General features: G+C 50.4%; 1 protein-coding gene and 1 long non-coding RNA gene across 2 annotated transcripts; one reads left to right on the forward strand and one right to left on the reverse strand.

Annotated features, from left to right (window-relative positions):
- Positions 1-6232: 6232 nt before the first annotated feature.
- Positions 6233-10253, reverse strand: LOC128154646 (uncharacterized). Its single transcript, XR_008239401.1, has 3 exons — positions 10211-10253; positions 8759-9650; positions 6233-7761 (listed from the first exon to the last, which is right to left on the reverse strand). It is a non-coding gene; the product is annotated as an uncharacterized LOC128154646 (long non-coding RNA).
- Positions 10254-10545: 292 nt separating this feature from the next.
- NOCT (nocturnin) lies at positions 10546-19342 on the forward strand. Its single transcript, XM_052815570.1, has 3 exons — positions 10546-10843; positions 16264-16533; positions 17621-19342. The coding sequence occupies exons 1-3, from the start codon at positions 10648-10650 to the stop codon at positions 18454-18456; spliced, it is 1302 nt and encodes a 433-aa protein (XP_052671530.1). The 5' UTR covers positions 10546-10647; the 3' UTR covers positions 18457-19342.
- Positions 19343-25021: the final 5679 nt, after the last annotated feature.

Genomic DNA, 25021 nt, shown 5'->3' on the forward strand with positions numbered 1-25021 from the left:
AAGGGAGACGAGTCAAAAGAGAAAGAAACGAGCTAAGGGACAGGAACGGCAGCGCTTCTGAGCACAGGCATGGCTGCTCTTGTGGCAGTGCAAAATAAAGCAGAAGATACTACAGCGATCATGAGGGCAATCGATAAAATGTAGCCGCTATCTCTGACGTCTGTGCAAACAGCCCGGTGAGCACCGCTGGGAGTCACAGGTGCCGGGAGGTGCTGCTGGCACATCTCTCCGATTCCACGAGAAGCCCATCCAATTCCCAGGCTGAGCCCGGGATCCCTGCGCTGGATGAAGGCAGCCCCCAGCACACTCGGGAAGAGCGGGCAGCACTGCACTTGTCTCAAAGCAACCTGACAGCTGGACAGTAGTCGGAAAATGCATCAAATAGAAACTGCAGCAACCGCTATTTGAAAAAGAAATAGCCCCAGGGTCCTAGCACCCCCCACCCCGTCACCCAGACCCCCGGGGTCCCAGCACCCCCCCATCCGCAGCTAAGGCAACGTCACCTCTCCCTGCAATCGGCCTCAGCGGGGCATTGCCACATCATCAGAGCAAAGACATGCTCTTTTTTTTTTTTTTTTTTTTAGTTAAAAATAAGCTGCTGCGGAGTTCACCATCTATCTCAGTGGAAGGTGCTGAAGGACTTGGACACAGTTTGCTGGAAAAGGCACAGTGCTTACTAACCAAGGTGTTTTGGAAAAGCCCCTGCCCTGCCATACACCTACACATGCAGCTGTGGAATCAGCCCAGCTGTGCTGAGCTCCCCAAGCCAGCTCAGGCCCCGCCACCACGCAGTTAAAGCGACACGGGGCTCATGCTCACATGCTGAAAGCTACAAAAACCGCATACAAAACTCATCCCATGACCTAAAGCCATCAGACACATGAGCTTGTTGTTTTTCCCTTCAAAACAGCCTCGGGCTATGTTTATTTTTCAGTCAAACCCCACTGTTTTCCAGACGAGAAAATATGTGCAGAGCCTGCCCGAGTTTTCACAAGTGGGGCCAGCTCTGCCCTTTGCCTAACACCTCACCTGGAGATGCAGCAGCATTTCATTTATCCTACTTGTCTCAGAAAATAGAAATGGAGCTGGCCGCCTTCTTCACTCTCAGCCGTTTAAATTAAGACGATAGCATAGGTGGTAAGGTTTCCTTCAAGAGGAGAGAGACCATTGCAACTTAGAGTGGTACAGCTATGTCGTTTCCTGAGTACAATCAAATGGCAATTTCCTACATTTACCAGAAAAGTCAGTATTGCAATTGCAGAAAGTTTGGGGACAACGTGAAGTTGGCTGTGCCTACCAACAGCAGCCAGACGGGTTTGGTCAGTGGTGGTTTATGGGTTTTTCTTCCTGTATATGTCTGCCCCATACTGTACAAAGAATAACTGCTGCCAGGAGTGCTAAAACCTGACCTCAGGCCAGGATGCTGCCCTTTGACAGTGCCCTAAAACCCCCAAGCTGGAATGAAAATCAGACCTTTACTTCGCTAGACTTTGGATCTTGAATGGCACCGCAGGAGGGATGCTCAGTTTGGTCACAGACAGTGAAACAGCCAGCCTTTCCCCTCCAGGATACGCATTCAAGCCTCGCTGAAGTCACTAATGATCAACCACCCCGGCTTCGCTGCGCTCGCAAGCACATTTTTCGGTCCACAGGTTTGCTCTGTGCCGGGCTGCCTCCGAGTCGCCCTCCAGTCCTCTCCCCCATAAGCTTCAGTGACCAGGGCTTGTTGTCCACCTCATGGGGGAATTCGCTGCTGTCCTGGACCCGGCTCAGTGGAGGAGAAACGGATTTAGCCCTGAAGAAGGTTCCATTTTCTCAAGGTGAAAGGGTGAAGGGGTTTTCACAGGGCAGTCTCTGCTCCCATGTGAAGGACAAGTTGTTCAAAACTGCCTCTCAGCCTGAAATCACCCCCAAATTCTCATCTTCCCTCCCCCCCTTTTTAAATACCACATTCTTGGATCTATTGCATGACTCTTTCCCTGCCCTCTCCTCGACAGCCACCAAGTGCATCACTAGTTCATATCGAGAAGCCGAGGCTGAAATGTCACATAAACACGCACCTTCAGCAGGAGCTCATGAGAATCCCAGGCAACTCACCAACACTTCCACCAAGTAGTAAAGAGGTGATAAAACCAGTATCATTTCAGACTATTTGCTGCCTCAGAGCACCTCTCTGGCTTCAGCCAGCTCCGTAAGGCACACGCTGCCCGCTCCATGCCTTACCCCCAGGATCCGGAGATGGAGGTGGCATCAGCTCCGAAAGCCAGGTCTGAGCTGCGGTGACAGACCAAACCCCAGGGTGGTAAAGCACTGAAACAAACAGGCTAAAGAGGAGTCAGGGCAGATTGATGTACAGCAATGGAGGGATTCAGTATTTCCCCTGAAGACAGCCGTGCCAGGCAGAGCGATGCTTTCACGCTGCAGGGATCAGCATCCGACCGTGCCTTTCTCTGTAAAATTGTCTTCTGGACTTAGAGCTACTGCAAGTCTATTACTGAGAGCCTGCATCCATCCCCTAATATATCTGGGATACAGAGGCAAAATTAGAATTTCTTTCAAAGAAAGAAACTAGAATATAATGAATTCAGAAAGCCTAGCTGCTCTCTGAGGAAAACAACAGCAGTTTCACCCAAACTCCAGCACGTACCTGCAGAGGGAAGAGTACTTTTCTATGTCTCAGAAAGCTGCCCTGGAAGGACAAAATCTACTCATAATTAGATCTATGTTTGATGCATTACTAGTAGGCAATTCACAGAGGAATTTGCTATTGAATACAGAGAACATTTTTGCAGGGTGCAAAATCTATTCTAGGCACAGCCCAGGTGGCATTTGCCATGACTTGTCTGCATTACCTCGGCAGAACAACCCCTCTGGCACACAGCTGGTGAGAGCAGACAGTCCAGCCAGCTGCTTGGGAAGCTGCCAGCTACCAACCCTTGCCTTCGTGGCTGGGGATTAGCAAAACCTCGAGCTTTGCCAGCTCACCCGCCCCAGCCCAGGGCAGCGGGGCCAGGGGCTGCTCAGCTACGTGCAACGCGGTGCCCAGGGTGGCTGCAGAAAGAGCGCGAAGCCCAAAACCCCTTCAGATACCTAAAAGGGAGCCTCTGATTTGGCACATCCACCGGCACCAAGAGCTTCCCAGCCCGAATTTCGGGCTCCCTGACTCCTGCCGAGGCCAGTCAGAACCGAGCAAAGCCTCTTTGCTCTGTGCCTCTCTGTGCTGGGGAGACCCGGAGGGCAAAGCACCCCAGAGCCTTGCCGGCCGGGTTACAAAAGTCATTGGGGGGGGCACGCCGGTACAGGGGCACTTGCACAACCAGCCGGGACCAGTGACGTGAGGCAGAGCTGGATGCCAGCCAGGGCTGGATGCCGGCCGGGCAGTGGGAGCTGCCTGCAGCCCTGCCTCTGGCGCAGCCCAACCACCGCGCCACAGCCGAGCACACCCCCGGGGGGGAAAGTCCAGCCTGGGGCTTGGTTGCCGGCTCCACCGCTCCAGCCCCTCTTCCATTACAAATTTACCGGCTGGAAACTGATGACTGGCAAGTTTGTTTACGGAGACGCCAAGGTACCATGAAACCAGGGTAATACGGCGTGAAAAACAGAAGTTGCATTTATTTTCTAAGATGAACATTAACAGCATTTTACCTGAGGAGCGCGGTGCCCGGACAACGATCCTCAGCATCGCCACGTCAAAGACAACAGTGCTCCGTCAGTGCCCATCACTTTGCTTTTCAAGAGGAGCCCAGACAGCAGCAATGTAGCTTAGTACATAAATATCCCGTGTGTGATTTGCGGAGCAGCTTCCAAAATACAGTTACTCAGATCGGAAAACCCTGGGACTCCGATTTGTAACTGTTTAGATCAGGCAGGGTATAAGTATTGCACCCCTACCACTGGAAAAACAGCTGAGCCTGCTCAAATGGGACTGGAAACAGGACACTGGATGATCTCAAGGGCTTCAACAGTCAGGTGGTGAGATGGTCAGGTCCCCAGGTGAGCCCTATTACACTTCACCTCTCAGTCTCAAACCTGCTAACAAGCAACACAATCTGCACAAGCAACACACATGCGGAGACAGCCCATGCCCAGGTTTGTTGCAGGCCACACAGCAGTCGGTCAGCAGAGATGCTCTCCTTTAAAGCCAGGCAGATATTCTCTACCCCAGACCAAGCTGCCCAGTGCATAAGGGCAGGAGCACGGGAAGTTCCTTCACCGCCCCTTAGCAATGCCAGGGTGAAGTTCCGTAACAAAAAACTGTACAAAACCAGAGTTAAAGCTCTCTGGCGTGGCCCTTCTCACTCTTCCCCTCTCCTCAGCTCAGGCTCACCATCCCAGCAAGCTGGAACTTCAGGCCCTGCTTGGAGTTTATTTTCTTGACACAGGAATCAAATACATCATTTTGCAATCTGCTGAAAGGGGGAGGAAGAGCAGATCCCAGCCAGACCTCCCGGAGAGGAGTGGTAGAAAGTCCTCTACACAGCCTGTCCCCAAAAACTGTGCTTCCTCTGACACAATGGAAGACACTAAACCAATCTGAGGTCACGCTCCTCCCAAGAGAGATCTATTTGCACCTTGAAGGGGAAGAAGGAAGGAAAAGCAATGCTCACACCAAGAAGACTCTCCTTACCTTGACCTAAGATACCCTCACTCCCAAAACAGTCACTGGGAAGGAGGCTGAATCTTCTGCCCCTTGGAGCACGTGGCAAAGAGCAGGGTTTGCAGACCACCTCCGGATGGGCAGCAGGGAGGGCCCAGGCACCAGCTGCAATGAATGGTGCTAATGGGCAGCCCCAGCCTAAACTCCTCCTGCCTCTAAATGCCTGTGTGCCGGGACGTGCGTGACCACCGGGAGCTCCACAGGGCCAGCACCTCCACTGATTCGGGCTCTGGAAAACCATTGATCAATGCTGTGCAAATCCCAGGCTCTTCATGGCGCTCACTCTTACCTGCCTCCCATTTGCCCCGTGCTCTCAGTAGAGGCAGGTGAACCGCTCCTGCACCACTAAGGGCTCCAGTACCTGCCAGTGGGTCAGGGGGACACGGCAGCCCTACCACTCCTTGCAGAGCCTGGCCTTTCTAGAGTCCTCCAAAAACGATGTCACCATCTGATAGCTGTTCAGAAGCTACCACCAAAACGCTGATGGTCACACTGACGTCCTAAATGGACAATGTGCCCATTTCTGTCTGTCGGAAGACAGACTAAAGGTTGAATGGAAATAATTTCCCCCGTGTGCTAAATGGAAATGAGTTGTCCTCCCCTTCCTCAGATGCTGGCAAACACGAGAGCACAAGTGGCTGCAGTGGCTCTAAGGAGAGCTATTCACACACTAATTCCCTTCAACGTCACTAGCATTGTAAAAGGAAATTAAAATGGCTTTGCCCCAAGAAGCTAGGTGGCAGGTCTTCGGAGCATAAATAATTATTCAAAAAATTATTAAGTGTCCGAAAATAGATTCAGAGAGTTACTGAGCAAGTCAAGCCAAAGGCTGGCTGCCGCATGTAGAAGTCTTGGAAATTTTGATTCAACAGGCAGACACCTCTTAGGCAGATGACTACTTCTAAATACGAAGAACTCTATTTAATCATCTGCGCTGCAGTGTATGTTCGTATCTGAGATGAAGTGACATGCATGTTTATTTAACGAGATGTCAGAATTGTCACTATCATTCCCTCTCTCCTCCTTAGCTGCGTGGAAGACTTTACCATCTGCTGCCCAGACTTATTGCTACTCATTTCTCAGTGAGACAGATATTGGGTTAAAGTGGCAAAGCTCCACTTTGAGACGCTTTAGTCACTGAAATGCTTGAGAAATCAGAGCTGAGTGCTTTGGAAAGCTATCTCAGCTATCTATGGCAACGCTGCCTGTTTTAAACATCCATCCTCTGCCCGCTGCTACCTCAGGTGAACCCGTTTCGGGGCAGCCTCCCTCAAACCTACTGAGATCCCCATGTCTGCCACCAAGTCCTGGCTCCCAGCTTCTTCCCAGGTGCCCAAAACCAAGGTGAAGCACAGAGGGGAGAGCAGCCGAACACTTCCAGCCCCACTGCTTGGGCAGGGAGGATGCCCCACAGCAGGGCGATGGCACGGAGGCTGGGACATGGTTTTTGGAGGACTCTAGAAAGGGCTCCTGGGGATGTGGCAGGGCAAAGGGGCATCCCAGGGGTGCAAGGCGTCCCACAGGAAAGCAGCCGGCAGCCACCAACCCAGGCGATGGCTTCGCTCGTGCCAGAAATAAGGTGCTGGGATGCGTGTGCACTATGAAGTTAGAAACCACCACGCTCGCAGCCATCCATGCTGCGCAGAGGCAAACCGCCACAGGTTTTTTTCCTGTTAATCCACTGTGATATTTCAGTGACTACTGTCCATCCCCCCCAGGACCGTATTTTCCTGAAAATGCTGGCAGTGTTAGGGCAGCAGTACCAAACGCAGCACAAGCGCTTTCCTGACATAGGGATGACTGGTTGGGAGGAGCTGCCTGACCAAGGAGGTGGAAGGATCATTATCCCAAGGAAGGTTGTGGAAGTTTTGTGGAAATCACTGGTTTTACTACGTGCTAGAAAAATGTTAGTCCTACGCATATTTTTTAATAAGTAACATAGTTCCACTGGGCCTGGGATTTCCACAGCATTGGAAAAGGATTAACAGTCTGTCCACTAAGCAGGATGTTTGAAACACCAGCATCTCCAGGGCAACAAGTCAAAAAGTTAAGAAAAAAAACATTTCTCACAGTCTATGCAGACTCTGGCCTGGACCCCTTCTCTCGCCTTGCTCACTGTTCCCAGCTAGTGGAAACATCAGCCAGACATGCGTAAGATAGCCTAGACTGCTTTCCAAAGAAACTTCTCTTTTTTTCTTCTAAGTCACGTGGACCTAAAATTAATTGCATCTTTTGTGTATTTTCAGAAGGATTTTATTTTCCACGGCAGGCTATCAGGACTTTTGAATCACCCCAAGAGACACCAAGCAAACACTGATTCATATTTTGGAGCTAAATCACCATTCTTCCCAAATTCCGGGGACAAAGCAGTACGTGTGGAAAACAGCCTTGTGCATCACCAGTAACTTTTGTTTCTTTCAAAAACACCTTCGTTATTGTCATGCTGGCTTGGTCACACATGGCATAGGAAAGCCAACACCCTAAACAGCACAGAAAAGCACATTCAGTACAGTGGGGAGCAGGAAACCTCTCCTCCCTCCTCCTCGCAGATCACACGAAGAGGTGGTTTGGCCTAAACCCAGCTACTTGAGTCATCAGAGTAATAAACCGAGTAACATATCACACCTCCCAGTCATTAGCTACTTAACGACCGCCAAGAACTCTGGGCAGCGAGCAGCTCCGTGAAACGTGCTGGAGCAGGAGCTGGGGAGCGGCGGCAGGGAGGACGAGCAGCCAGCTCTGGGGGCAAAGGGTTTTCCCATGGGGCAGGAGAAGCAGGATGAAGAGCCATCAGGCTAAGATGCACCTGAATGTCAGCGACCACCTGACAGGAGCGGAGGACAGGGAGCTCAGAGTCAGCCCCAGCTGCCTCGTCTCCTGAGCAGGACCACAAAGTCAGCCAGCAGCTTCCCCGTCACCAAGTCTGTAATCTGCCAGCGGTGTCGTGGCAGATAATGCAACACAACCTAAGTTACCGATCCCTAAGGCCACTGCTGTTATATATTTTCTTCGCCAAATCCCACCAGAAATAGCGGGGCTGTTAGGCTAGCTCATGGATTACTTGGATCACCAACCACTCTTTCCTTTCACAAGTGTCTGGTCTTCTAGAAAGGGGAAAAAAAAAAAAAAAAAGAGCTGGTTACAGATCATCACACACAAGCATGGAAACAAACTCCTAGTCACGAGTTTGCCCTTCTGATAAGGGTGTCCAGACTTGAGAGCAGACAAGCCCAGTCAGGTGCCGAGTCTGGTTAGCCAGTTTTGCATGGCAATCAAGCCTCTGTCTCTACCATGCAGATATAAAGCAGAGAGGATACGAATCAGAGCTGAGAGATCTGAAAGGAGTGGTCAGTGTCTGAAGGCAGAGAAAGCCGAGCTCCAGCCCTTCCCTCCACGGCTCTCCGGCTGCATCTCCCCTGTGCTCCCAGCACTGGCCGATCTCTGTCGAGGGCAGGCAGCACGACTGCTTCATTTTACAGAAAACAAAACTGAAGAAGTCAGAGGGGTACTAATTACCTACCTTAAAATGTTTAATTAACTTTCTCACTCTTTAGTTATCTTTATTTAAAATCATTTAATCATGAGACTACCAAACATTTTGCTTATGGAGGGGTAGAGCCTACCCACAGCCAGGTGTAAGTTTAAGCACCCAGCTCTAGGACCCACCTTTGAAACTGCAGCAGCTCTATACACGTTCCAACTTACTCTCTTTAATAGAAGAGCAGTGTAGAGAGAAAAACACTTGTCAGTAGAGGGCTTGTGAGACTACCACCATCTATGCTTCGATAATCAAAAAGGAAACAAGGAACAAAGATAGATAGATAGATAAAATTACAGTTGAGAATAATAGATTAGCACAAGCCTTCAGGGATGAAATCAGGATGGCTCATAACTGAAATCAGTCAGAGCCAGGAGGGTTCAAAGCATCAATGGTACAAGGCATCAAAAACAGCTCTAGAAATGAGAAGGAGATAGAGAAAAGCCTTAAGTGGGGAAGCAAAGCAAGTAGAGGATGGGCAGAAAGAAAGCTAACAGATACCTCCATCATCCCAGAAAGCTCTAGAAATTCTCCCAAGACATCTCTGAACCCTTAGCAAGTACCTTCCAAAATCCAGGCAAGAAGAGTGGTCCCAGGTGACAGAAGAAAGACGAACGATGCACCTGCCTTCAAAAGGGGAGGAAAGAGTTACTGCAGGGACCCTCGCGCCACAAAAATCCGAACTGTCCCGGCAGCGATGCGGATGCTGTAGGGAAGGACCTGGCAAATACAAAGGTCTGTGACTGCAATGGAGAGTAACACGGCACGGCCGCAGAAGAGGCAAGGGCAAATTTGTGGTGGGTGAGTGCCGGGAGGGCTGCGCGCAGGACGTGGCGGGGAAGTGCAGCATCTCGCTTCTGGGCTGGGGCAGGCAAGGAGAGGCTTGAGGAGAAAGCAGTAAGAAAAAGAGGTTTAGAAGACATGATCTGAAGGAAGTAAGTTTCTTTTTTCCAGAGAAAAAAAAAAAAGAAGGAAAAAAAAAAAAAGAAATACCAAGAGGCCTGTGACAAACGGTCTTCAAGTAGATTAAAAGGTTGCTAGAACAAGGGCAGTGACCAACTGCTCTTCATGTCTCCCAGAGCCAAGACAAGATGCAATCCCTTTCCAGTGCTGGGGAAAGCAGGGTACCCTGTTATGCTTAAGAAAGGTAAGCACCTATATTGTCCTAGAAAGTTAGAGCTTTCATCACATCAGAGCACCAACCCACTGGAAAAGAGGAAACCCCACCTTTCTGATGACACCTGGCAATCATTTCCAGCCCCGGAAAGCCAGTTTAGTCCCCAGAGCCACGAAAAATCCCTTTTCCATGTATCCTGAGGTGTGCCTGCATGCGTGCCCACCAACAAAAGCAGCCGCACCTTTCCGGGAACTCTGAGGGGTTGTGAAATTTCCTCCACGGGCAGCTTAAAAAGAGGGTGCACATCCCCCTTAAAGGCAGCCTGCAAATAATTCATCCTGATAGTGCAAGGAAAGAAAAAAAAGCAAAGTTAAGATCCTCTCCAAAACTTGACTTCTGCTCGGCGGTGGAGCCCGGCCGGTGTTTCTCCCTGCCCCCGTAACCTCCCTGAGCCAAGCGGGCAGCAAGCTGGAAAAAAACCCACCCGAGAGCGGTACTGAGACACCTAAAACGCAGGGATGAGCTGCCGTGCTCTGCTCCCACTCCTCCCGGGGAGGGAAAACCCGAGGGAAACCGGGGGGGGGGGGGGGGAGCAGGGGAGGTTTTTAAGCAGAGCCGGGCCTAAGGCCGCGCTGCAGCAGCATCTCCCACGGAAGGCCTCCCCACCCGCGCTCCCCGCTTCGGGGGCCAGACCCCCGTTATAAGGGGTCACTCCCCCGCCGAGCGCCCGGGACACGGCGTGGAGGGAGGGGTGCGTGGGGGCTCCGCGCTGAGGGGAGCGAGTCCCGCGCTGACACACGCGTGGGAGAGCCCCGCTCCCCCCCCCCACCGCTGAACCGGACCGAGCGACCGCCGGCGGGGGAGGGGAAGAAGGGAGGGAGGTCACGGGGCCACCAACCCCCGCGCCGTGACGCCCGTGGGAACGCCACACTGCCCCTCTGACGTCACCAGTGAAAAACCTCCGCCGGGCGAGACCACTCCACTGCGGCGGAGGGGGGGGGGGTAGAGGGGGAAGAGGATGCGCGGCCCCCCCCGGCGCAGCGCGTCCCCCACCCTCAGGCAGCGGCAGGCGCGGAGCGACCGGCGAGAGACGCGGCCCCGCCGGTCCCCGCGGTGCCAGCTGGGTGCGGGCGGCGGTGCACCACGGTGCGGCCGTTCCTCCTCCCCCCCCCCCCCGGGGGTGCGGGTGGTAGGTGCCGGATGTACCGGCTGCGCGGGGCGCCGCCGCCGCCGCCGCCGCCGCCTCTATAAGCGCCGCCGCGGGGCGGGCGCGGGAGCCGCTGCTCGACCCGTCCCGACCTGTCCCGTCCCGCTCCGCTCCGCCCCGCCGGGAGCATGTACCAGAGCCCTGCGCGCTGCCTCTGCTCGGCGCTGCCCGCCCTCTGCTGCGCCCCCGCCTCGGCCTCCCTCCTGCCGCCGCGGCCCCGCGTAACCCCCCACCAGCCGCCGCCTCCCCTCGGTCCCGCCGCCCCGCGGGCAGCAGCAGCGGCGGCGGGCGGCCCGCCCGTCCCGGGGGCTCCGCCCCGCACAGGTGCGTACCGGGGAAGGGGGGTGTGGGGGTGTGGGGCCGCCGGGCTGCCGCAGTCGGAAGAGAAACCGGACGATCGTCCCCGCAGCTGTAGCTGTTCCTCGGCGAACCGCCGCGCCGTGCCCCGGACGGGGAACCGAGCCTTCCGTTCGACGGCGGCCCCGTGGCTTTCGCTCACGGAGCGGGAGCAAGGGACACCGACCCACCCGTGCCGCCGGGGGGGGGGGAAGCCTCGCTCTGCCCCCGGACGCAGGCCGGTGGTTTGGAGTGAACCCACGTACTCGCGGGGTGACTCTTGCCCTGCCCGAACGGGTCAGGGTCTTTATCCGCGTCGGCGAGCTGAACCGTTCTCCGCTCGTCTGGGGTTGCGGTTTGTGTGGGACAGCCTCCGCTCGCCGTGGGGTTTTGGTTTTTTCTCGTGCTACAGGCAGCGCGTGGGAATAAGCCCAGGTTACCCTCAGGCAGGCAAAGCCGTCAGCCTCCTGCTCACCCGTAACGTTAAATGATTACGCCCCGCTTTTCGTTCCCAAAATGAGACTTTGGAAAACGTTCGAGGTCCCGCGTGTCCCTGGGTGCACGCTCTGCCCAGAGCCCGTGTGAGGACCCACGGCGAGGCTCGGAGCAGAGCGGTGACGTGCCCGATGGGTCTCTGCCGTTCGGATTCAGCCTTAAGCCGCATCAATTGATGAGCAGCTTGCCTCTGACCGTGGAGGAGAGGATCCCAGTGAAAGCTGGGGCGGCATCCACCTTTTCTCCGGGCTGCTGCTGGTGGGAGAGGTGAAATGTCCGACACCATTTATGCAATATCTGGGGCTGTACTACTTACCTGGTGTGCAGGAGATCCACTTTTCCCTACTGTCCTCAGCTGGGGTTGGCGGGAAGTGTGTTCATTCCCTGTTGGTGCTGTTACAGGAGGGGTCTACAAGCTAGGCTGGGGCAGGGTGCTTCCATTCCTCCTGTTGGAGCCAAGCCAGGATGCCAAACGGCAGGATCGAAGCTTCACGGAGCTACGGGGAAGAGGAGCGTATGTGTGTGCGAGCTGGCAAAGTCGTGCTCATGATTAGAGCACTCATGAGAAAAAGGGTTTCCAGAGCTCGTGCCAAGTACTGATTCAGTGTATTACTTGGGGAAGGATTTGAGGTTCCCTCCTCTTTTTGGTGTTGCCTGTTGACTAGGCAGCACCTCCCTTGCTGTGATGTCTTGGGACCCTCATAAGAGGATTCAGACTCCCTTCTGCGTAAGACTGGCCTAGTTGCCAAAATCAGGACTCAAACTCCAAGCAGCAGCAACCACCGCTTTGAATGTGGGTGGCACAGGGCTGCAATCCCATGGCTGGCCCGAACAAGGCTATACACGTAGTATGATGCCCTGTAGCATAGGATTTGTCACATGGGGATGACGTCTGTGAAGTTTCACCTAGAACTGGGGTTGCAGGGCGGGCGTCTCCGGCTGCTACTGGCCTCCTCGGCTGTGGAGGGTGATGCAACTACAGACCAGGCTGCAGGTGTGGCGGAGCCGTTCCCCTGGCAGTGAAATCCCTGCAGTGAACAAGGTGGGGGCTCTCAGCCAAAAGCAATGCTGGGAGGTAGGAGATGAAAGGATGGGAAACCAGAATGCTGTTCACCTTACCCAAAAGGTAAGGGCCCTGGCTCCAAAACCCCTCTGCAGCCCCCTGGTCTGCCTGCACGCTGCAGCCCTCATCTTTGAGGCAAAGTGCTTAAACTCAAGTCTGTGACTGCTCGTTGCCTGAGGTCCTAGAAGTTCATATCTTCTGTGCTATTGCTGGATGACACAGGAAACCTTGAACTTTGCCCCCTGTTCTTCTGAAGTTTAATGAACAGTTTAAATTCCTCCCCCGCCCTTACTGTGCTGAGGCACCACCCTTGCTGAGAGGAAGGCTTTTTATTTTAAACACCTTGAATAGTAATTGCTGAGCTGGCGTTCCCTATTGCAACATTGCACAGAGGGAATCGCTTCCATGTTCACTGCCCACCGCTAAAGTGCAAGCTCAGGAGTCTGCTTGTTCCTCTGCATACACCAGCACCATGGTGCCACGGTGCCAGCAGCAGACATTAACCCAGCAAGTAACAGGTCATTTAACTTGAACTGTAAGGATCTCAGAACGGTGACCTTGTACTTGCCTCACTGCCACAGACATGTTAAGCATTGCAAAAATAACAAATGGATTTTGTGTTTCAATGTGCAGGCTGCTGGTCTGGCCCCTGTTCTGCGGAATAATTCTTTCTGTGCTGTGACTGTTTCAGCACTTTGGGGACAAAGAACTTGTGCAGTTCATCAGTCATCTTAAGCTGGAGTCTTCCTGCAAGGAGTCCCCCTTCAGCCAAGGACTCCCAAGCCACCTACAACAGGCCTGAAAGCATTTGATTTACAGCCCAGGCCCTCTTTCACCCAGCCTGCCCTGGGCTGTCAAAAGAAGATGGAAGCTTTTTTTTTTTTCCTTCCTGAGACATCACTGACTTGAAAAGCTGTCAGGTCTGTGCTGCAGCTGGGCTGTAGCACATCCTGTGCAGGTTAGGCTATGCCTGACTCCCCACAAAGAGCTGGCTACCCCATGACCCCAGGGATGACGAGGTTCAGACAATACTCTGGCTTTGTTTGCAGCTTGGCAGGTGCGTGACTGAACTTAGACTTCATCCTGCTGTAACAGATGTGAGCTGCTCAGAGCTTTAGGGTAGACTTTTGGCTCCAGATGCGTTGCACCTGGCTTGTCCCTTTCAACATCCTCCCTCTGATTCAGGTCAAGCAATGAGCAGCCTGGGCCCTTGCTTGCTAATGGCTTCGTGGAGCAGAGCAACTCCCCGTTATTCCTTTGGAGAGCCCTGCCTGAGCCGTGTTCATCCGTGGCACTGCCTTCGTGTGGACTTCCCACTGCCTGGCTCGTGCTGTGCCAGGAGGGAAGGGCAGGGGTGTGCGGGGCGTAGGGCTTGTGGCTGTACTCGGCTGCGGACGGCATCCCTGCGGTACCAGAAAGCACCGTGTACTTCTCTCCCGTTGCAGCACTTAACTATGGGTGGTATCTACCCCAAAAATAGGTGAGGAGCTCCCTGTGGAGCTTTCATTAAAAGCTCCGTCCATTTCTTTGGGTTTCTGCTTGGCTGCCTGGCAGCACGTAAGCTGGACCCTTTTGCAACCAGTTACAGAGCGTGCTTTCGTTCCCGGTCCCCGTCCCCTCGCAGCCGTGTCAGGGTCCTGCTTCACTCACTATTAAATGGCGTTTCTTCTACTTCAGCAGCATTTGGCTTCTTGACAAGAATTGTAAACTAAGAAAGACCGCAGAAACTGAAATGCTTTAAACACAGTTCCCCTCGAAAGATATTCATGCTTGTGAGCCCAAGCTCACATCTCAGTTTGAGGAACTCCTGGTACTTTAACTAAAAGGATGGAGATGGGGAGAGATGTCCTACATCCAATTTAAATTCCCAATTTATGACTTCCTTAGAACTGTTCCGAGGCACTATTCTACTGGATTACACATACAAAACACACTGTAAACCAAGTATTTTTTAGTGTCTTTAAAAGTACCCATTTTCCTAAAGACAAGGACACGATGCTTCTGCTGCAGGGTCTTTCTTTTCTCTTTTACTCCTCCTAAGTACGCTTATTGAAGTGTTAGGGCTTCCGTCTTCCTGCCTTCCCCTCTAGCCAGGTCTGTCGCTATTGTATGTCTGTCACCAGCGCTTAGGATTGGTAATGCTGTAGTTCAGGCTAGCAAACGCTGAACATGCAAGTGTGTTGGGTAGCACTCCAAATCTGCCACAAGATGTGAGTGCGAGATGACGAGTCTCTTCTGTTTTTAAGTGACTCAAAGGTACAAATAAGCTTACTTAAAAACTGCTGTGGGCCAACAGCAATGCAACGCTGAAGTTCTTTTGCTCAAGATTACCTTTGCAAAATGCATTCAGAGTAAATAAGTTACAACAACGGACAGCAACGGAACTCTGTCAGCGTTGCCTCTTGTGCAAGTTGCTGTGGTGCAAGCGCTGCTGCCTGTGCTTGAAGGGAAACCAAGTGTCCAGGCACGCTACTTGGGCAGAGCACTGGGAAGTACTCCCCGGGCGTTGTGGCAAGGGTCAGAGCAAAACCCTCCCCCTGAGGAAGGGTTGGAAGAGATCTTGGGGCATGCACGGCCGTGCCAAGGACTTGCTATGGAGATGTGTAGGAATATCATCAACTCTGGGCAAACTCCTTCACAGCTACCCTGAAGCTCATCCCTTAACACTAACAGTCTCCAGTGTGTTTGCAGTAAGCGAGCCTCAGGGCACTTAGAGCTGCACGGTGGTACTGGCTGTGCTCTTGTGAAGTGGGAGAAGGAGGTATTCTACAGCACACTAGTCACCAGGGCTGCTGTCTGAAAGGGATGGCTCTGCTGCTTCACCCCTGCTAAGGGAAGAGGGCTGCAGCCACCTCCTGCGCATAAGCCAAAGGGCAAAACAGGGAGAGGGGGACAGCACCTTCCCCCGTGGCAGCTGTGACCCCGTGTGGGATGGGGGGACCTCCCTGCAGGAGACAGGGGGCTGGGGTGGGGGGCTAACTGCTAGCAAGCATTGACAGGTAGAGGTGGGGGACAGCTGCTTATTTGCAGGAGGTGTGCTTAAGATGGCAAAAGGAGCAGGAGGTCACTGGGGAGGACCGCAGGGCGTGCTGGAAGGTGCCAAGCTGGGGCACAGCGTGAAGGAGCGAGGAGCCAAAGGGAGAAAGGAGAGCGAAAGGAATGAGCGTAGGGGCGTGAAGGGGAGCCGGAGAGACCCCCTTCTCCTCTCCACATCCCAAGGTCTAAGCCAGCAGAAGCACCTGGCTGCTCCGTGCTCGTGAAAACGTTGCTGCTTTGCGGGCAAATGAAGCTGTGATCAGAGATTCCTATTAAATATTAATGTGAGGGAATGGGTCACCCCGCTTGCCGCTCTGCAGGCAGGAGGCCTGCAGCCCAGAGGCACCCCAAATAGGCGCAGGGTACCAGGCTGTGCAGAGCGCCGTCTCCGTTAGAGACAAGTGCTGCATGTGAAATGAGGAGCAGGCAGTATTTGTCTACCTGCTGGCCTCTCTCCTCTGTGAGGAGGGAAAAAGTACGCTCTGTTTCCTACAGCACATGCAGAAGTTAATCTTAGCCCTGCTATTTTGGATGAAAGACTCCTTTCTTCCCTGAGTAGACACCTGCACGATGTCTTAAACCAGACCGTTTGCATGCTGCAGAGGTTAGCAGCCCCTGGTAATAAGCAAAACACAATGAGACTGTGGACAGAACTAACCCTATCTCTGCATCCTTCTTCTTTTATCTCAGATTCAGGAACAGGCTCCTGCACAAACCACAAATTGCTGGCACTGTAACAAGGTTATCTGCGAGGCACCCAAGTGGTGAGAAGAGTCATGGTGGACATCTCTTAATACCTTTTTTTCCTTTCCAGTGTGTTCCATGGGAAACAGCACCAGTCGGCTCTACAGCACGCTCGCCAAGACGCTGAGCGGCAGTGCAGTGTCCCAGCACCAGGACTGCCTGGAGCAGCCAGACTCAGCACGGCTGGATCCTATAGACCCCAAGGATTTGCTGGAGGAATGTCAGATTGTTCTGCAGAAGCGGCCACCCCGGTTTCAGAGGGACTTTGTGGACCTGAAGAAAAACGCTGCCAGCAACCACCGCCCCATTCGGGTCATGCAGTGGAACATCCTTGCCCAAGGTAGGCGCTGCCTCTAAGCTCAGGGTATGACCTTGAGATCAAATGCAGCAATGAAAACCTTTAAATGCAGAAGTGTCTACGTAGTTAGGCATGCCTGGGACTGGCAGAGCAAAGGGACAGAGGTGAATTATGTGAGGCGCAACTGACTGAGGGCCGGGGTGGGAAGGGAGATTTTCAGCACTTGAAATAGTGGCTTGCCTTCCGCTCTATAGGAAAGGAAAAAAGATCTCTCCTTACAACTGTGATGCCAAGGGTAGCTCTGAACGCCTGTCTTAACACAGTATATTCAAAAAGCTGTGACCCACCACTTTTAGATAGTTGTTAGCCCCCAGAAAAGACTCATCCTTCCCTAAGTTTTATTCCTTGTAAAGCTTCTCTACAGTTTTCCAATTACTTTATTGGTGAACTATTCAGGGATTCATATCTATTGTGGCAATTCTTAATTCTTTGGGATAATTTTAACTGATTTTTTTTTTTTTCCTCAGACCCCTAAAATCAAGGCTGTAAATTGGCTTATGCAACAGTCTCATCTTAAAACCTTTTGGGGTGCAAAATCCCCCATGTAGGGACTGCCTTAACATTCTGCAGTTAAGTCACTCCTATCCCACTGTGGTTTTTTCTTCGGCTTAAGCTGTGGCAGCCACATGTGGAAGCACTTGCCACAGCGTAGTGACTTTTGGGATGAGGGGGAAGAAGTCTTTAATCTAACTTGTATCTGTAAAGGGAACTTAATTTTTTTGGAGAGACTTCAGTGTTTTGAGAAGGGGTTCTCACACCCATTGGCAAGCCTGGCACCCTTAAAGTCAGCAGCTGCTCCTGAAAAACCCCCCACCTGCATGTGAACTGACGTACACGCATTTTACAGGGAAAGCAAAAGTGTGGCAAAAGCCTCATGCCGCTTCCCGTTATAAGCCCTTGCGCTGTGACAGACTGCCTGTTCTCGTGCAGGGCTGCAGGCAGCCACTGGCTGCTGCAAGGTGGCAGCTGGCTCCCGAGAGCAGAGCCTGGCCTCTGCAAAACCTGGAGGAAGACAGCCCGTTTCAGCTATGGGTAACTTTTTTTCCCCTCCCCTCCCTGCTAATTTCAGCTCTCGGCGAAGGCAAAGACAACTTTGTTCAGTGCCCCATGGAAGCTCTGAAATGGGAAGAGAGGAAGTGCCTCATCCTGGAGGAAATCCTTGCCTACAAGCCTGACATCTTGTGCCTGCAAGAAGTCGACCACTACTTTGACACATTTGAGCCACTCCTCAGCCGACTCGGCTACCAGTGTACTTTCTTCCCGAAGCCGTGGTCCCCGTGCCTAGACGTGGAGCAGAACAACGGGCCGGATGGCTGCGCCTTGTTTTTCCTCAAAGACCGCTTTGAGCTCATCAACAGCGCTAACATCCGGCTAACCGCCATGAAGCTGAAGACCAACCAAGTGGCCATAGCTCAGACGCTGAAGTGCAATGAAACTGGAAGACTGTTCTGCATTGCCGTCACTCACCTGAAAGCCCGTACCGGCTGGGAGAGGTTTCGGTCCGCACAAGGCTGCGATCTTCTCCAGAACTTGAAGAGTATTACCCAAGGTGCAAAGATCCCTCTGATCATCTGCGGAGACTTCAATGCGGAGCCTACCGAGGAGGTCTACAGAGAGTTTTCCAACTCCAGCCTCAACTTAAACAGTGCATACAAGCTGCTGAGCCCCGACGGGCAGTCAGAGCCCCCATACACCACCTGGAAGATCCGGCCCTCGGGAGAGTGCCGGCACACGCTGGATTATATCTGGTATTCCCAGCATGCCTTGAATGTGAACTCAGCCCTGGGCTTGCTGACTGAAGAGCAAATTGGGCCCAACAGGCTGCCGTCATTCAATTACCCTTCCGATCACCTGTCTCTGGTGTGTGACTTTAGTTTTAATCAAGACCCTGACAGACTGCTGTGATGTGTTGGAATGCCACCTGGTATTGCAGTGTCTTAACTCACCGCTATTTTATTTTAGAGAGAACTTTTGAAGCTGGAAGCCATTGAAGGATGAGGAAATACTGTTGACTAAACATTATTTTGGGCACTTGTTTGGAGTTACACTTGCCGTTCAGCGCTTGTTAATCTGGAGCCTCCAAGGGAGGAAGAAAGGAGTCAGTGTTCTCGTCGTGGTGTTCTTGCCATGTCGAGGTTTGAACACCGGAAGGCAAATGAGCTTTATCCTTTCACTAACCCCTGTGTTTAAGGATTTAATCCTCTAATGAATGGGGAGGCCTTAGTATTTAAATCAAAACACTTGTGTTTGTAAAACAACTTGCCCTGACAGCATGCTAATTTTATTTATTTCACGCTAAGCTTGTGCAAGTACCAAAGGGAATGAGGCTCAACTATTTAGTGAGATTCTCTTAAATCTTTTTCTGTTGCAATACAAAGGAAGTTTAATGCAGTTTAGACATGAACAAATCTAAGCTCATACTAGTGTTGTCTTCTCATTTTTACATGACTTGAGATGATGATTTCATTAAAAGTGAATGGATAATAGCCCAGTGTAAGGAAGGCACTCTGCAGTAAGAGCAGGTAAGGAAATAGAGGCTAATTACTCTCCGTCATAATAGTAATATCCTCACTTTTCCAGATGAATGTGCATGTGTCCGTTACACGAGTACAGCCTGCAGGTATGTATACACAGTGACTGTTCCCTTGTCTCTTCTGTGCTTCCCTCCAGAGGACACACCTAACTAGGGAGTATTTCCTCCTCTGCTTCAAGTATTACTTTTCTAAATGGTTTAAATTTGTAGTCTTGTCAATTTTGCTGCTTCAGTAAAGGGCCAATCTTCTTGTTGAAAGACTTTATTTATCTTCAGAATCTAAAGCTACACTGGAACCTGTTAGAAGATAAAGTTTATTTATTGAGAGAAGTTGGTGATCCTGCATCTGACTTGAAATCATACAACAGTGTTCAGGAGCCTCTTTCCATGGCCCGGGGGAACTCGGGCTAAGCACCTAGGCTACAACAGAGCTGTGTTAGTATAGTAACTCTTGTGCATGGAGTGGTGCTCATTGGTATGACATAGGTATTGCATATATGGATTGTAAACATGCCACTATGCTGGAAAATGAGGTAGGGAGAGAGGAGGAAAGAGAGACAACAGTTGGAGTTGGGCTGACATTGGGAAAGATGAGGCAGAGCAAATAAAGCAGTACTTCCATGTAAAGTAAGGCCCATAGTAACTCTGAAATGTTCCAGGTGTTTATTAATAAAAGTCTTTGGAAAAAAAAAAAAAGTAACGTCTCTGCTGCTATCTTCTTCATTTCCCTATCATAAATAGGTGATCTGTCTCAACTAGTGACTGTTCGAGCTTCAAGTTAGTGGCGATGCTACCCATTCCAGACCTCTTTCCCCTGACCCCGCAGTCCTAATCTTACAAGGTGGCACAGCTGCTTTGCTTTCAAGGCAAGTGCTCTTTCTCAGACTTGAGATGCCCAAATTCCACAGCAAGTCTGCAGGGAAAGGAGTTACCTTTAGCGATGTTAAGCTGCTTTCTCCCCTAGCTAAAGATGAGGCCTAGACCCTGTATTACTGTAAATATTACTCTTTCCGACAGTTGTGTGGAGCTACAAATCTGGCCGGTACTGCAAAGCAGGGTGCAAATATTCCTCCCTGAGGGCTGCTAAGTATGCCTAGCAGAGCTGGCTCCTCACAACAGGCAGCTGTATTTGTCACTTTCTTTTAAAACATCATTTGAAGAGCAAGAAATGCCACAGGTGTGTGCTTTACACAGCCCACAAATTATCATACTTGCATTACTGGTAAGTGAAATACAGAGTGTGGTAACTGGAAGTCCCAAATTCCCACACACACTCCCTTTCAGGCACACGAATGGAGTGCTGTGTTGCACAGGTGTTAACACACTCTGCACGTGTTCCTGACCCTTGCAGGATGAGGGCGATGATCTGCTTCCAGAGGAGCTGAGGCTGTAGCTCTAACCAGCCTGGGATGCAGGACTCCTCTAGCAAGTGTGGATTTGAAATTCCCCAGACAGAAAGGATTTTACAACCACCAAGAAGCCTGACTTCTTTGGTGAAGACTCTTACCAGGCAGATGTGACATACCAACCACTGCCAGCCAGGGCCTCCTTCAGATGAAATTTCAGAAAGAGCAAATTGTGTCCCTGGAAGCCAGAAGGGGTGGCTCCTTTGGGGGAGATTCTGGGCCAGAGATGAGACACTCCTAAAAGCAGACCTTTGAGCATCCCTGCCGTAAGCATTTCATACCAGCTAGACTGAGACAGCTTCCTTTTTGTGGTGCTGGCTGCCCTCATTGGCTCTCTGAGGGGGTGAGATGCAGCGCTGCTTCTTTAGGGTTATCTTCTCTTAACATCTTCCCTCAAATGGTCTTTGCAAGAAGGACAAATAATAATACAATTGCCTGTTAATGGAGGTAGCTAGTCATCTGTAGCTAAACACTTTCAAAAGCAACACCACAATGTAGACCTGTAAGATGGTACCTTTAGTAAGTCAAATCCTACTGCAAAAAGTCACACCAGAAGCTGGAGTGTACATTCAGACCCTTCTGGCAGTTTCTAGAAGAAACTACACTTGTGGTAGAAAGCTGTGACTTGAGAGCAAGGATAATACTGTACTCAGATTGGTATTTTTTAAAAAAAAAAACAAAACAAAAAACAAAACCAACCCAAACAAAAGCCAACCAACCAAAAAACCCACCACCAACAGAAAGCCCTTAATTTCCATTTTACTTTTGCATAAGCAGCTCCATTTTTCTAAGGACAGCCGAGGGTGTCCATCAATGTGGTACTGTTTCACCACGGCCAGGGCACAGAGCCATAGCACTGATTATGGTAGGCTTTGTTTACCAGCAGGAGCTAAACTATCATCGCAGCTACAAAACACCCACCATCACTCTCACAGGGTGATGATATTTTGTATATCTGGACGATTCCTATGCCATTTTACTCAGACCCTTGCTTTCAACGCTAACTTTCCTACAAAAGAAACCAAACTGTGGCAAAACAGCATGATTTGTATGATATTGCCCATCACTGCAGAGCTCTTCTGAAGCGGAAAGGGCTGGGATTCTTTTTTCACCCTGGACATGTGACAGTAGATGTTCACTGCTTCATGTCCTTAAAGGGTAATTTTTAAGGCAAGGGGAGGGTGGAATAACTGTGAAAAGGCTGGGGCCTCTCCCCATCATAATTCTTAATATCATACTGAGAAAGAAAATCACACATCCCTGCTACAGTACAACAGTGAACCCTTTCTGCTATATTTTAATAAAAGGTAGATGAGACACAGAAATTAACTGGTAACTTCCCAGTCAGCTTCATCCTTTTATTCCAGTACTTGCTATAAAGAAGTTTTCCAAAAGAGTCCACAAAAAATAAAGTGAAATATTGCTCTTGCTTTGTTTTATTCAGCAAGAGGCAGGCCTGCAGCACTGAAATGCTTTTGCGTGCTATAAATATCAGTACGGTAAATATTTTTCATAGGAAGAAGCAGGAAGGTTTTAATTTTTTTTTCCTATGTAGCAGTATGACTCTTACAGTAAAAATGTCTTCAAAGCCCTTCTTGTGGCTGTCTGCCTTATAAGCACACCAAGGCTAAAAAAAGTCTCAACAGATCCCTTGCTCTAATCTTGAATAAAAGCCACATTAGCTTTAACAGCGACAGTTTTCCCTCACCCTCAAGCTAGCTGAAGGAAGAAATGACCCACTTACTTAATTTGCTGCAAGGCAGAAGCTGTTGCAAGCTTATTAAAATACTATCTCTCTTGGAGAACAATTATATCAGAAGTAGATAGTGTCACTTGGATCTTCTTCACTTAATAAGCTTAATACCTGCTATTTGAACTGTCTCTATGAGGCAGAAATTGAATTTAGCTTGTTTTGGCTGTGACAATCTTCATGCGTAACTGAGATCCCTGCTGTACGTGTCACGGCGAGTAGGAACTGAGTCTTCAGGCACCTCTCTACTTTCTCATCAACTCTTGACTGCCCCTGGCTCACTGCTCCTTCCTTCATCAGCTCAGATATAATGCTCCGAAGTCCTAAAGTTGATGAAATCAATTAGCAGAGGATCCCAAGAGCTCAGCCTTCCCTGCAGGACACTTCACCTGGATCACTTGAGTTGTGTCAAGGCACAGAAGCCTTTGCTAACCGAGATGGACTTTGTCCAAGAGAGAGAGTAACAAAAACAGTGGTCTCCGGGATGGGATTCCCCTTCCAACTTTTCTTGCCACAACCCAGAGATTTTGATATTCAGATCTTTATACCGAGTAGCAACTCACAGTTAGACTTTTTTCCTGTGGATTACACAGCATTACCCTGTCCGTCCTATAACTTACAATAGCAGTTATTTGAAAAATAAAAATGTTTGTACTTGTATCTGTAAAATCAGTAATACCACGGCTGTGTATGTCTCAATGCCTTCTGTGTAAAGCATGCTCACTTCACACTAGCGTTTCATTCCACTCACACATCTAGAAAAGTTACTACTTGCCAAGGATGAGTTAAGCCTGGACTCTTCTACGTGAGCCACCAGCTTCAGATGTAAAAGCTAGTCCCGCTTTCACACATGGACAAAATAACTGGTTTTTCAACGGGATTGCAAAAGTCTGGGAGTACAGCTAGATACTAACTTCTTCAATGGTTTAGCGTCCCTTTGTCCTTTTCGGATGTTACAAACCTAACCAAAGCTCCCTCGTCCTGAGGTCACATCCTCCAACACCACCAGTAAAAACATTTCTTGCCCACGTAGTAATTAATAATGTTGGCATAAAGCAGCATGTTGAAGAGCAAGCTTGCACAGACCTAGAGAATGATCTGAGACTTTCAGTTACAGGGGGCAATCTTGCCCCTCTGACACTTAGCTGTAGCAATCCCCAGGGAGAGGCTGCCTCTTGCAAGAAGCATGGCTTGTTACCTAGATTACATACCACCTCTGAAGAACAACCAGATCGCAGAACAACTCGGAGGAACCACATGCACACAAAGCAATGCCGAAGAGCTGTGCTTAAGCAGATACGCCGAAATCACTACCTGTGACAAAAAGCTTGTCTGTACTTCTAGCTAGCAGCTAAGTTAAAAAACAGGAGTACAAAGGCATACACAGAAAGGTCGGCAAAAAGGGTCTTCAGGGTTAAGTACCCTTTCCATTTCAGTTACAGTGCATCCTCACACAGCTTGAGAATCTCGCAGCACTCCACGAACTTCTGATAAATGTCCTCTGGCAGCCGGTAGCTGTGTGCTGCTCACCAGGTGGCCAGGGGAGAGAGCCAAAGGACCATCGCCAGTTCTGTGGCAAGATGCAGCACTGACAGGAAAAGCAGCATCTCAGAACACGGCTGCATGCCGCCAATCTCACCAGTAGCAGAGATGTGCACCTTCATTCCTTTTATTTTTGTCATTACATGGTGAAGTCTTGGCTCTAACTTGAGAGGAGGTCATCAGCTGGAGATCCTTATCTATGTCCAGGAAGACAGTTTGTCCCCATTTGACTTCCAATGTATCTAAATTAGGTGTCAGAAAGATCTTAACTACAAATACTCCAGAGACAGACGTTTTACACTCTTAGATACAGCATCTCTCTTTCATACACCATCAAGTAACAGCCATTTAGAAAAGGATTTCTTACAGAAAAGACTTACAAACATGGGTTTAAAAATGCTATTACTTTTCTCTCGTCTTCTAGCTCCAATTTGTTCTACCTGCCTCTCTTCACACTGCTCCATTTCCCTTTACCCAGAACATCAGTGCCTCTCAGACTACCAGATTAGTCAACCCACTGCCCAGCGTCCCCCTACTTCCCTTTCTGCCCTACCTCTTTCTTGACAACATAAATCCTCTTCCTTCTCCTACATTTCCTCCTGTGAAGGTGTCTTTGTCCTCTACCCCAGGCCAGAAACACAGCTCATCTGTAAGAACCTTTCCTTCTTTGCATTAACTGCTGGTGGAAGGGATTGCTGCCTTCTACACCACACTTTTTTACCTGCTTCAGCTTGTTCATTCATTTGTTCTTAAACTCTGCTTCCCCACTTACAGTATGAAAAAGAATCCCTTTTTCAGAAGACTTTCAAAGTTCCCCACATGCTGGCCTGGCCGTATAGAGCTATTCCCACATTTCTTACCAGTTGAAGGGAATAATGGGGCTTACTGCTAGAACTCTAGAGCTAACTCATTTTTCAGTATTAAAAGTTAAAGGGAAAAAATAAACTCCAATGTAAGTATATAATTCTGGTCTCTCATCGTTACCGAAGACGTCAGTTCGAGAGTTCTGTTAAAACTGCTGCTCCAGGCATGAAGTACTTAGATGGTCATTCAGACTTAAATTATTTCAAGATTACCAGAGTTCCTGCTCTGAAGACTTTCCAGGGCATCTCACTAGGAACTGGGGGTGCCACTGGGCACCTGGCTACCCACAAGCTGATGTGCTGCTTCTCCAGTAACTGCTGTAGTGCCTGTGTGGTCCCCATGAAAACAGGGTAAGCCACCCTGCATCTATTTTAA

This window comes from Harpia harpyja, chromosome 2 (genome assembly GCF_026419915.1).
Source record: "Harpia harpyja isolate bHarHar1 chromosome 2, bHarHar1 primary haplotype, whole genome shotgun sequence".
Taxonomy (NCBI): domain Eukaryota; kingdom Metazoa; phylum Chordata; class Aves; order Accipitriformes; family Accipitridae; genus Harpia; species Harpia harpyja.

Bases quoted from the DNA above. Each gene is read 5' to 3' on its own strand.
- NOCT (XM_052815570.1), top strand. From the start codon at position 10,648: ATGTACCAGAGCCCTGCGCGCTGCCTCTGCTCGGCGCTGCCCGCCCTC. The intron at 10,844-16,263 runs GTGCGTACCGGG...TTTCCTTTCCAG, and splicing joins GGGGGCTCCGCCCCGCACAG to TGTGTTCCATGGGAAACAGC. The intron at 16,534-17,620 runs GTAGGCGCTGCC...TGCTAATTTCAG, and splicing joins GTGGAACATCCTTGCCCAAG to CTCTCGGCGAAGGCAAAGAC.